The 13721-nt window shown below is 31.3% G+C and overlaps 1 protein-coding gene across 1 annotated transcript; it reads left to right on the plus strand.

The window, feature by feature from the left end:
- Window positions 1–4428: 4428 nt before the first annotated feature.
- Window positions 4429–8642, plus strand: LOC109159410 (probable LRR receptor-like serine/threonine-protein kinase At3g47570). The gene is made up of 6 exons (XM_019307523.1): window positions 4429–4649; window positions 4766–5154; window positions 5632–5972; window positions 6074–6128; window positions 6215–8197; window positions 8290–8642. The coding sequence occupies exons 1-6, from the start codon at window positions 4429–4431 to the stop codon at window positions 8640–8642; spliced, it is 3342 nt and encodes a 1113-aa protein (XP_019163068.1).
- Window positions 8643–13721: the final 5079 nt, after the last annotated feature.

The raw sequence follows: 13721 nt of genomic DNA on the forward strand, positions 1-13721 counted from the left end.
CGGACTGATTCATCTAGTTCGGAAAACAATTCTTTCTTCCCACACATATGGTTACTACACCCAGTATCCAAGAACCATATGTTCTTATCAGCAGAAAAACTATCACTGGCCAAAAGTAAGGTTTCAGAATTCTCACCAGACTTTTCAGTAGTATTTTCAGCAATGTTTGCTTGATTTCCACGATTGTTGTCCTCATTATACCAACAATCTGCAATCTTGTGCCCATACTTGCCACAATTGTAGCAATGAAATGGAAATTTACCTTGTTTGGTATTACCTCCACCTCTTCCTTGGTTGGAGTTACCACGTCCTCCTCCTTGGTTGAAGTTACCACGACCTCTTCCACTAGAACCTCCTCTTCCTCTTCCACGACCTCTACCAGATCCTCCACCTCTTTGATTAGTGTCAGCCACATTAAGGGTGACTTGACTCTTCAAAGCTTCTTCTACTAGTGGTTCCGATTTTGACGCAATTCTGTCAATATGACTTTCTACCATACCTTTCAGCTCTGCAATTGATAAGAGCTCGGTTTTGTGTGACTCTGTTATTGAAGCCACCACATGGTCATACTTCATCGGCATAGTTCGAAGAACTTTTTCAACCACTGCACCATCTTCAATCGTATCTCCATATAGCCTCATCTTATTCACCATATCAATAAGACGAGTGAAATACGCATCTACTGTTTCTGTAGAGGTCATCTCACAATTATCATACAACCTTCTCAACGACTGCAACTTAGACTTCTGTGCCCGATCGACTCCTTTGTGTGACACCTTTAAAATGTCCCAAGCTTGTTTTGCTGTTTGAGCACGAGCTAATTGCCCAAAAATGGAATAATGAACACCTTGGTGAATCTGACCCAAGGCCAATTTATCTCGCCGTATAGCGTCTGCTTCAGCTCCTTCGGGTAGACCGGGATCAACAAAGCTCCAAAGATTTTGAGCTTGCAAATGTGTGGACATCATAATTTGCCAATAATTGTAATCGAGTTTCCCGTCCAATTTGGGACCCGTCCATACAATATTGAAATTTGCAGCCATATTTCACTACGTGAAATATCTCGGGGTTGAAAGGTTGACTGGCTCTGATACCAAATGTTAGATATATTAAATATAATATATTTAATATAATATATATTAAATATAATATAATATATCTATAATATATATATAATATATATTTGAGAAGAGAGAGAGAGGGAGAATTGAATTCACTTGATTGATGTTTGAAAAAGATTGATACACAGCCTTTTTATAGTAAAGGAGAAATAATAATAAAGCTAAAAATTAGGAATGTATGCTCCATGTACTCCACATACACTAAGCCACATACTGCATACACACCACCCACTACTTAATTTAATTAACAAACTAATTAACTCTTGGTTTAACAATTATAATAATAATATTATTATAACAGAGAGACACTCCGTGCTACTAGACCATATGGTTATTGACTGTAAACGTTCTACTAGATACTGTCAAGACCCAAATTTCAAAGCGATTGCTTTCAGGAATAGTAATGTGCAACTGAAATTTAATTTAATTTGTACAATAATTTTCTAAACATTCTACCCGCTATTGTCAAGACCGAGTCATCAAAGTAATCCTAAAGACGACCGTCATCGTCCATGAGAGCAACTGAAATTTAATCTCTACAGAAAAAAATTCTTCTTCGGAATACTGTGCAATATATATATATATATATATATATATATATATATATATATATATATATATATATATATATATATATATGTATATATATGTATATATATATGTATATATATATATATATATATATATATATATATATATATATATATATATATATATATATATAATGCAAAATTCCAAGTCAATAGCCCTCACCGATGAAAATTATTTATATTCCTGTGCTTGGTGATCTTCGTGTTAGAAAGCATAAAGAAAAAACTTTCTAAACCATTTCAATTGTTTACCCTTCGATAAATTGAAAAAGCTAGCATTTCTTAGGTAAACAAGTAATTATTATACCATGAACAATTGTCCGGTAAGGTGGGCTATTGAAATAAAATATATTTCTAATATATATTAAAAGTACATTATTTGTGTACTGAATATTCAATATAGAAAAATATATTATTTGAGTACTTTAAAAGTTCATTATTTAATATAATACTAAATAGTAAATTTTGAATATACATATAATATACTTTTAGTACATTAAAAATTTACTTTATATATGCCAATGGTTAAATTTATAAGGTAGACTATGGTCTGCAGTATAATTTGCCCATTTGAAAATTAATAAACATTTCATGAAATCTATACTTTAATAAAGCTCTAGGGATTAGCCAATGAAAATCTTCATGTTTTCCGCCAACTTTTTGCGACTTTATTTAGAAATCTAAATTTTTTATTGGTTTACGAAATTGTCTTTTTCTCTGGAAGGTATTGTGGACTTGAATTTAAAAGTTTTTCAACGCATACATGCAACTTAAGTTAGCTTGCTATGGACAATTATTGAATCACTTCAATTGAAGTTTGTATGAGATAGAAAGATGACAAAAATACTCTCTAGATATCACAAAGTACATATTTTTCTATTTTTGCTCAGAAATTGTTGAAATTCAAATATGACTAAATTAAGCACCATATTCAACCAAACTAAATGAGATACAAGCAAAACCATTATAAATACGGTATTTTTCTATTTGTAAACATTCTACTACCTACTGTCAAGACAAGACCCAAATTTCCATGCGATTGCTTTCAGGAATAGTAATGTCAAGACCGAGTCAACAATTCAATTTAATTTGTAAAATAATTTTCTACACATTCTACCGGCAATTGTCAAGACCAAGTCAACAATGTACTCTTAATTAAAGACGGCCTTCATCATCCATGAGAGCAACGTAATTGAAATTTAATCTCTACAGAAAAAAATTCTTGTTTGGAATACTGTGCATATATATATCATGCAAAATTCCAAGTCAATAGCCCTCACCCATGAAAATTATTTATATTCCTGTGCTTGGTATCGTGTTGGAAAGCTTTAAAAAACCATTTCAACTGTTTACCCTTAGATAATTTGGAAAAGCTAGCATTCCTTAGGTTTTTTTTTTTTTTTTTTTTTTTTTTTTTGCATCAAAGCTGTTAAGCATATGAGTGGTTGATATTTTATATTTGTTTTATTGTTCTAAATAGGCTCCTGTAGATTAGATTATTAATTGCATGAAACCATTAATTGGTAAAGTAAAAAATGTATCAATGGTAATAAATTCTATTATTTTGTCTTTGAAATATCATAAAGAGAGTTCACTCCATAAGTTATACACGTTTGAAAATTTAGATTATTTTCAGTAATAATACTTTTTTAACCATTAGGTTCGAAGAAGAGGGTTTTAGTCTGTTGTTTTCTCTTTGGCCTGGTGGACCTGAGTCCACCTTGCGAGGTGGATCCAGGTTAAAAAATACACAATTTATATTGAATGTTTATAATTTTATATATTAAATGTTCACAATTTACATACTAAATGTTCACAATTTACATACTGAATGTTCACAATTCAAATTGTGAATATTCAGTATATAAATTGTGTATTTTGAACCTGGATCTACCTTACAAGGTGGACCCGTGTCCATGGCATAACTGTTGTTTGATGAGATGTAGCATTCAATATGTAAATTGTGAACACTCAGTATATAAATTGTGAATTTTGAACCCGAGTCTACCTTACAAGATGCATAGAGTCGATGACATAAGTGTTGTTTGATGAGGTATAGAATAGCCTGGCTTTCATCAAGTTATTTTAAAGAAAGAATTATTAAAAAAAGGACCAAAGAGGTTGCCAAAGTGGAAAGATAAAAACTTCTAAGCCCATTGAAGAGTCATATATATATATATATATATATATATATATATATATATACTATAGACCCTAGTTCAATACACATGATTTGACTTCATAATGTACAGAATTCATATTCATAATGCACAAAATTTATGTTCATATACATACACATAAACATGATATAATGAACATGAATTCTGTGCATTATGAACATGAATTCTGTACATTATGAATATAAATTATTTGTATTATGTTAAGTGTTTACATGTCTTCATTATACCATATTTATGTATTATGAACATAAATTTTGTACATTATAAAGTTAAATTATGTGTATTGGACACTAGGGTCCACAATGCACTGTTATATATATGCCTAATGTAATTAAATTATGTGAAATTGGACTCAATGAAAGTTTAGACTAGGCCAGTAGCTCTAACTTCTCTCTATTACTCCTCTCCTGTACTTTATTTAAACTCTGCTCTTTCATGTTGATCAATACACTTCCATTCACAATCTTACATGGTATCAAGAGCCATAATCTCATAAGAGCTTTTTTTTTTCCTTCCCTATTGCTATCTCCTTATCAAATGGCCAGTCCACCTGCGACCACCACTGAGATTATCCAACTCACAGCCCCATCACATTTCCCTATCAAACTCACCCCTTCGAACTTTTCTGTCTGGAGGCGCCAGGTCCAATCCACGTTGATTGGCTTCAATCTTCTCGGCTTCATTGACGGCTCTGTCAAAGAACCAGCCGCGTTTAATGATTCTGCTCGCACAGTCGCGAACCCAGCTCATCTTGTCTGGTACCGCCAAGACTAGATAATCATCAGTGCTCTTTTGGGAGCTGTTGTGACACAATCCAGCCCCTCATATCCACAGCTAAAACCGCCAATGATGCCTGGCAACGACTTCTCGCCAGTTATGCTTGTGCCACTCGAGGACGAATCATTTCCCTCAAGGCCAAGCTCACGAAAAACCCGAGAGGCGTTCGGTCTGTTACCGCCTATCTCAATGATATGCGTTCCATAGCTGATGAACTTGCTTTGGCTCAGTGTCCGGTCTCCGATGAAGACCTTGTTGTCTACGTTTTGACTCAATTAGGAGAGGAGTACAACTCTATCATGTCAGCTGTTCGAATTTGTGAAATTCCAATTTCCTTGGGAGAATTAGCAGACATTCTCACTGATCATGAACGCCAACTAAAAGACGCCGATGATGCTCGTCAGTCCTTAATGGCCAGTGCTAATATTACTCAACACGGTTCTTTTGGTTCTCGTAATCAACAGTCTGCGTCGAACCGAAGGTCCCGTAATAATAATAACAACGGTACCGCTAACAACAGACCAACTTCACCGCAAGGAGGACCCAATCGAATGGGAGTTGTTTGCAAATTTTGCAATTTTGCTGGTCATGAAACGCGAGTTTGTCTTGAGGTTTAGAGTTTGTTAGCTTGCTATGGACGACTAAATCACCTCAATTGGAGTTTGTATGAGAGATGACAAAAAGACTTTCTTCATGTCACAAAGTGTATATTTTTTTTATTTTTTATTTTTTTGTTCAAAAATTGCTGAAATTCAAATAATAATAAATTAAGCACAAAGTGTGTGTGGTTTTGGCATGTATTCTTGAGCTCTATATATACTCTGTTCTTTCCAGTTTCCACCCAGTCCAAGTGCACTCAGTATAATAAATTAAGTTTATATCTTCTCCACAAAATGAGCTTCTCAATATTTTGTTTTTATGCCATATTTGCCTTCCTCTGTAAAGCTTCCTTCTCCCTGCCAGGAAATGTTTCTGATCACCAAGCATTACTTTCATTCAAGGCCAATATGAACGGAGATCCTCTTCAATCATGGAATGAGTCTACCCATTTCTGTAATTGGGTTGGAATAACTTGTGGTCGCAAACACCAACGAGTTGTAACAATCCATTTGGAGTCGAGCAACCTTCAAGGCTCTTTGTCCCCTGCAATTGGGAACTTGAGTTTTCTTAGAGAATTGAGGCTTTACAATAACACTCTATCAGGTATAATTCCTAATGAGATGGGTAGACTTAGAAGATTAAGTGTGTTGGATCTGGAAAGTAATGTATTTTCAGGTGAAATTCCAAAAAACCTTTCACATTGTGTTAGTCTAAGAGATATTTATTTGGGAAACAATAATCTAAGGGGTACATTTCCTTTGGAGTTTCGATCACTGTCCAAACTTGAGAACCTTTTGGTTTTCAGAAACCACTTGATGGGAGAGATACCAGCTTACATAGGCAATTTTTCATCACTCAAGGTACTTTCTTTTGCTGAAAATAATTTCATGGGAAAAATTCCTACTTCTTTTGGATGCCTGCAGAAAGTTTTTTTTTATATCTGTAGGCGATAACTACCTGAGTTCTACCATTCCCATATCCATGTTCAATCTGTCATCATTGGTAACTTTTGATGTACAAGGAAATAAACTTGAGGGATATCTTCCTTCAAATTTAGGCTCTACGCTTCCAAATCTACATTATTTTAATATTGGTTATAATCTTTTAAGAGGGCGACTTCCCATCTCAATGTCAAATGCCACAGCACTACACCATTTTGATGTTCGTCATAATGATTTTTATGGAGGGGTACCGTCATTTAGTGGACTTAAAAGACTAAAATATTTTGTACTTTATGACAATCCGCTTGGTAATGGAAAATCCACTGATATGGATTTCATGTCTTCTCTTCTCAATAGTACTGCTACACTAGAGACCCTGTATCTTGATAACTGCAATTTTGGAGGGGTTTTGCCCACATTCATAGCAAACTTTTCACATCTTCAGAGTTTTAGCATTGCAGAAAATGTCGTAAGTGGTACTATTCCCAGTGGAATTTGTCTTCTTGTTAACTTACAATACCTAGACTTATCAGAAAACCAGCTTGGCGGTACTATTCCAAGCTCATGGGGAAGCCTTCAACAACTCATTGGTTTAAGGCTGGAAGGAAACAAATTGTTTGGTGAGATTCCAATTTCATTAGGAAATCTGTCCATTCTTAGTGAGCTTTACCTACAATCCAATGAGTTGCAAGGTACTATACCCATAAGTTTTGAAAATTTCAAGTATTTGTTAGCATTAGATCTTTCCAGAAACAAACTCCAAGGAAATTTTCCCAAAGTTAACCTCACATCACTTGTGCATTTAGACGTCTCTCACAATCACTTTACAGGTCCTCTTCCTGTAGAGATTGGTGGGTTCAAAAATTTGCTGTCACTGAACCTCTCAAATAACATATTCTTAGGAACACTTCCAAGTACCATTGGTGCATTGAGTAGCTTGATTGAACTCAACATCAGTCATAATCTATTCCATGGATTTATCCTTCCTTCTTTCAGTTCTTTAAAAAGCCTAGAAATTTTAGATTTATCTTGTAATAACCTCACAGGAAAAATACCAGAATTTCTAGGTGAACTTCAGTACTTGAAGTGGTTGAATTTATCATTTAACCATTTGGAAGGCAAGATACCTACAGAAGGGATTTTTAAACACAAGGCTAAAGTTGAGCTTGTTGGTAACAACCTTTGTGGAGGTATTCCACAATTTGGGTTGCCAATATGCCCAAGAGAAGGGGAAAGACAACATTTGTCCCATATTCAAAAGTTGGCAATTTTATTTTCGAGTGGGACTTTGATTCTGCTGATAATTGTGGCTCTCATTGTGTTCACCTACAAGCAGAAGAAAAAGCAGGCTTTAACGTTGGATGCAGCAACAGAGTTCATGCCTAAGTTGTCATATTGGAGTATACAGAAGGCAACTAATGAATTTTCTAAATCCAGCATAATTGGTTTTGGAAAATTCAGCACCGTTTACAAAGGCATTCTTGATGGTAGTTTGGGAATTGTTGCAATTAAAGTGTTCAAGCTTCAAGTAAGAGGAGCATCCAAGAGCTTTTCGGTGGAATGTGAAGCATTGAGGCAAATTAGGCACCGAAACTTGGTAAAAGTTTTGACCACTTGTTGTAGTATCGACCATGAAGGTAATGACTTCTTGGCCATTGTCTATGAGTATATGATTAATGGTACTCTGGATAATTGGTTGCACAATCACTCAAAAGACACAGGAGAGAATAATGATTCAAAGAGTTTGAACTTGTTACAGAGGATAAATACTGCAATTGATGTGGCAAATGCACTTGATTATCTCCATAATCAATTGGAGACAGGTTTAATACATTGTGATTTGAAGCCAAGTAATATTTTGTTGGATGGAGACTTAGTTGCTCACGTGGCTGATTTTGGATTATCAAAGTTTCTTCCCACGGAAGTTACATCTAACCAAGCGAGTTCATCTATAGGAATAAAAGGGACTTTTGGATATGCAGCTCCAGGTAGACTATTCTACTTGAAACTTTTAAGAGTGAATCACTTCTAATTAAACATAAAAACTTTAAACATAATGCTTGAATTTGAATTTTTTCAGAGTACGGGATGGGAAGTGATCTATCAACATTTGGTGATATGTATAGCTATGGAATTCTTTTGCTAGAGATATTTACTAGTAAAAGTCCTACTAGTGATATCTTCAATAATGGTTTAACTCTTCATAATTATGTTAGACTGAGCATGCTTGAGCAAGTCACTGAGATTGTAGATCCAACGCTATTCCATAATGAAGCTAACGCAACACCTAAAAGTCTTGTACTTCAGAACCAGATAATAGAATGCCTTGTATCAATTCTTAAGATTGGAATAGCTTGTTCCTTGGAGTATCGATTCATGCATATTTCCATTCAAATATTCATTTCATTGTTCCTAAACAAATGCATCAGATAACTATTCAACTTATTAAATCACTTTTTAATAGGTTCGTAGACAAACAAGTGTTGATAAGATATATTTATTTTTTTCTATAATTCTAGTAAAGAATTTAGGATGCCAATTTTGACAATAATCATAAAAATATTTAAATGTTATGTTAGATAATCTACAATATACAAATTTAATAAGAGTCAATAATGTTAGGCCCTTAACTGGAACAAAAAAATGTCGGTAGTAGTGGTTTCTTAAAATGAATGGTTTATATTATTTTGATTTTAGTATTTTTTTAATGATTTTCCTTATTTACCCTCTATTATATTATTTTCATCTCTTAAATAACCATAAATTCCGTTAGTATAAACTTTAGTAACGGAATATACCGTTAACTATTTATTATTCTTAACATACTCATTAATTTATATAAGAAAGGTCTTAGGTTCGAACTTCATCTCAATTATAGTTGGCATAATTGTTAAACATATATTATGAATATGTTCAAATGTATTAAAATATATATATAATATAAAATTTAACATAAACTTTGATTAAATAATTAGTCCGACTAAATACATAGCATTCAAAGTTGAGCATCAAAGATTATAAATCATAAACTTTAAAAAATATTTGATTTTCTTGAATTTTATTTATATATTAAAAAAAAACAGATTTAGGTTAATGTGTTTTTTTTATAACGTTTAATTAATCTTCTTTTGATTATTTATAACAAAACTCAATATTTCAATTATGTTTTTGCATTATTGGAATGATTTAAGTCATTACGGTATTAATATTTTTTTTTATTTTTATATAATGGTACAATTGTACATTACTTTACAAATATTATACTATTATTTTGTTTATCGGACATTGTTCTTACATCATTGTCAGACCTGTGCGACCTAACTACAAAGTTGTTGATCATAAATACAATTACACATGGACTCTAAAACGGTAGGACCATTTTTCAAATAATTGACAATGTCAACATCCTACTAGCTACAATTGAACAAATTTGCACATCAGAATTGTATCAATGCATGAAAATTTCTAAATAAATTTGTAAGTTAATTTTTATTATATCATTATAACAATATCTATTGTAATCATATTTTTTGAATTATTTATTATCATCCTCTATTGACAGTAATTGTAGCAATTGTCATTGACAAACTCTCAAAACAATTTGTCTCAACAAGGAATGGGAGTTTAAAAAAAAAAATCATTGATTTCATTATTGTTGATGAAAAGTATGTACGTCATTGTCTTCTTTTTACATTATCTTGTAATTAAATATCAAAGTTATAATACAAAACATGTTATATATATTTATTTACCAAGTATTTTATACAAATATAATAAATATTAATATTTTGTTCAATACTTTCACATGATAATCTACAACACACATCTCACAACACATGAAACATGTAGGGGAAAAACTACCACTACTAAATATCAATAGGTGTTTGTAAGATAAAGAGTTCATATTACAACTAAAATCTCAGTCATATACACAACAGGACAAATCTAAAGCTTCATACACCATAATCTCATTGCATGATGAATCCCTCCATGCTGCCACCAGTAACCTGATTGCACATGACACTACCAATAAAAAAAATAAAAAAAGAGAGGACATGTACTGAAGATGAAAATAATGACAATGCTATCCAAAAGAGAATTAAAAAGAATTAGAGAAATTTAAATCAAAAGTGGTATTTATTTAGACTATCGCTTTAAGACTAAGTATTTAAACTAGCGTTATTATAAAGTTGTAAACATTTATTTTAGTGACAATTATAATCAATCACTTTAAATTACCGATTTAAATAAACAAATTCAACATTTATTTACCTATGCATAAACATCTCCTATATAATATTGCATTGATATACTTTAAAATACTTATTTAAAAATAATGATTGGGCATTATCCCAATCGCGCAAAACGCATAAAAAAACTAGTAAAGTAATAAGTGTTGATACATTTGTGAGAAAAAAAATAAAAATTTCTAAACATCTCAAAATAATGAGGACAAATTTTGACTAACTAATAATAAAAATAAATACATTAAATAATAAAACATTGCTTATTAATTATAAAAAATAACTAAATTAATAACAAAAATAATGCTCATCACAGCATTTTGAATATTAACATTTTGAAGCAAATAAGTTGTTACCACCAAACATTCATATTGACTATTTGATCAAGTTAAACAAATCAAAATTGATTGAAAAACTAACTATGTTACCAAACAGGACAAATGCTTACCATTTGTTTTACTTAAAAAGAAAAAGAAAAAAAATTCCCTGGTGTAGTTCTCAGAGAATAACAAATATGACAAAATTGTTTATGTCCTGCCTCCTTTTATTTTGTTGGTTTTCTGCCAGCGGCCAGCGCTGAGTTTATAGATGATAAAGTGAAGATAAATAATATATATTATTAATATACTATTTACTGGCTTGATTAAAAAATAAAAGTATGTAGTGGACCAACTAAATGCAAGAGTGTTGTTTTATTTTTGCTAACGAGAAAATGACTTGAGTGTTGAGAACGACAAGAACAAAGGGTAAGGGGTGAAATTATTGTTGTTGAAGATAAAGGAGAGATAGAGACATTAGAGGTTAATAAATGCCTTGGATAGAGAATATTGTAATTAAGGATGCGTTTCGTTAATGGGATTTAAACATGATGAATGAGAATCAAAATCATATACATTGATAACTTTTGAAAACACAGATATAAGATTTAATTATTTTATATAAGATTATCTTTATCCATGCAATGGGAAAATAACATTTTTTTCCCCTAAATTATATACTTATAGCACTTTTATCCCCTGAATTATTTAAGTGGTTATTTTCTCCCCTGAAATGTTAAATTGATATTTTTACCCTTAAAATATTTTTATTTATTTTTCTTCTCCAACAAATTATGACCACGATTCGGTTCAAACCGAACAGACACTATAGCAACTAAATTGAAATATTTCAATTACAATTTAGAATTGAAACCTGATATTTAGAGTTTATTAAAATCACGAACCGGAACAGCCGGTTCATGTTCCGAACTGAAAAAAGAAATTAAAACATATTTATTGTTGAATTTAGACTATTTAAAAAATAAAAAATAAAAAATAAATAAAAACTTTAAAATAAAGACGGTTCAAAATCGCGAACCGGATCTGGAACTGTCGGTTCACGGTTCAGGATCCAATTTTTTTGATTCATAATTTTAATAAATTGAAATTCAAATATTGGGTTCTTGATCTGAGTCATAACATGAAATTTTCAATTCGATTTCTATAGTGTCCGGTTTAGTTCAAATCAAACTGTGATCATCCCTACGTATAAGCAATAATTTGTTGGAGAAGAAAAATAAATAAAATGTTTACTTTAAGGGTAAAAATGTCAATTTTATATATCAGAGGGAGAAACTGTCACTTTTAGAATAATTGAGGGGGCTAATGTGCTTACATGAACAACTCAGGGGAAAAATGTGCTATAACCATATAATTCAGGGAGAGAAAGTGCCATTTTCCCCCATGCAATTCTCTCACACTTTATAAAATGGATTTCACCCACATCATCAAATTTATAAATTCTTCACTTTTTATTTTACATCCCTGCAAATCTCTATCACTTTTTAAAATAGGTCCCGGCCACTTTCATATTACACTGTAAATATAATAATAAAATAATATTAAAAGAAATAATAATAATTATAAAAAAAATGTGGGCGAGTAACACAAAAGCTGCCACACGACACATAACATAAAATAAATAAAAAATATTTTTCTCTCTCTTGCTATGTCACATGCCATCTTAAATTTGAAGATATAATGACAGTTACAAAATTCATTACCTAATTTAAATTAAATATCATTCCATTAATTCAGTCTTATCTCACTTGATTTAATCGCCTCCTCACTCATATCTCCTTACTTCATTAGAGTCCCCTATTGCATTCGCCTCCTCACTCAATATTTCTCCTCTCACTTCATATTCATAGAGTCCCCTACTGCATTGCCTACATAGTACACTTCATTGCTACTCTAGATCAATTGCCTTAATTTTTTGTTTTTGTATTTTAAAAAGTTTCATTCTGATTATAGAGTCATACATAATCAAACATCAATATTGATAATCATCTCAATTCCACCCTATTACCAAACAATACAAAATATTTTCACCAAAACTCATTCTAATTATTAAGTATTTGATTTTGATTCTCATTTTGATTTTGATTCCCATGGTTCAACCAAATACACCCTAAATATAGTTAAGCAACGACTTAACTTTGTAATATATATATATATATATATATATATATATATATATATATATATATATATATATATATATATATTGTTGACTGCAATATTGCCTTACTGTTGAATATTTCTAGCCTTAGAAGTGAAGTTCACCTTTTGAGTCGTCCTCTATCACCATCAGCATTGTCATTTTTGGGATGAGAAGCCAACACAACCCAAGTGAATTGATTGAGAAAGAGGTTTCAGGACATTTTTATTATGGATTTCATTCTCAGAAATTTTATAATTTTAAAATTATGAGTTTTATTTATATATTTATATAATTTGGAAGCATATATAAGTAAAAATGGTAAAATTATTTATTTTTACTTGGTTTATATGTTGGAAATGAATTAATTCAAACTACTAAATTATTGAACATCATTACTAAACTTTTTTTTTAAGTACTAAAACCTAACTTAAACATCCATGATTTCGTTATAATTAAGAATAATAGATAGAACTAAGAAGAATTACAATAAATAATGACATAAAAATATGATCTGTAGGTACGGTCTCTCAATAGAAGTTCACATACATTGACTTTATGCTCTCAAACTTCATTCTCATACAAGTTTTGATTGATTGATTTAGAGATTTAATATTTTGCTCATTTAGTGTTGTGGGTAATTGATGAAACAAGTGAATTACAAATAAAAAGTAGAAATTTTTGACAATAATCAAACATTAATTTTTATATAAATGTTATTTTAGCTAATATTTATTTCGTTTATTATATTCCCTTCCGATATACACATGATTTTCATTTGTTTTAATAG

The sequence above is a fragment of the Ipomoea nil genome, unplaced genomic scaffold, assembly GCF_001879475.1.
Source record: "Ipomoea nil cultivar Tokyo-kokei standard unplaced genomic scaffold, Asagao_1.1 scaffold2827, whole genome shotgun sequence".
Taxonomy (NCBI): Eukaryota; Viridiplantae; Streptophyta; class Magnoliopsida; order Solanales; family Convolvulaceae; genus Ipomoea; species Ipomoea nil.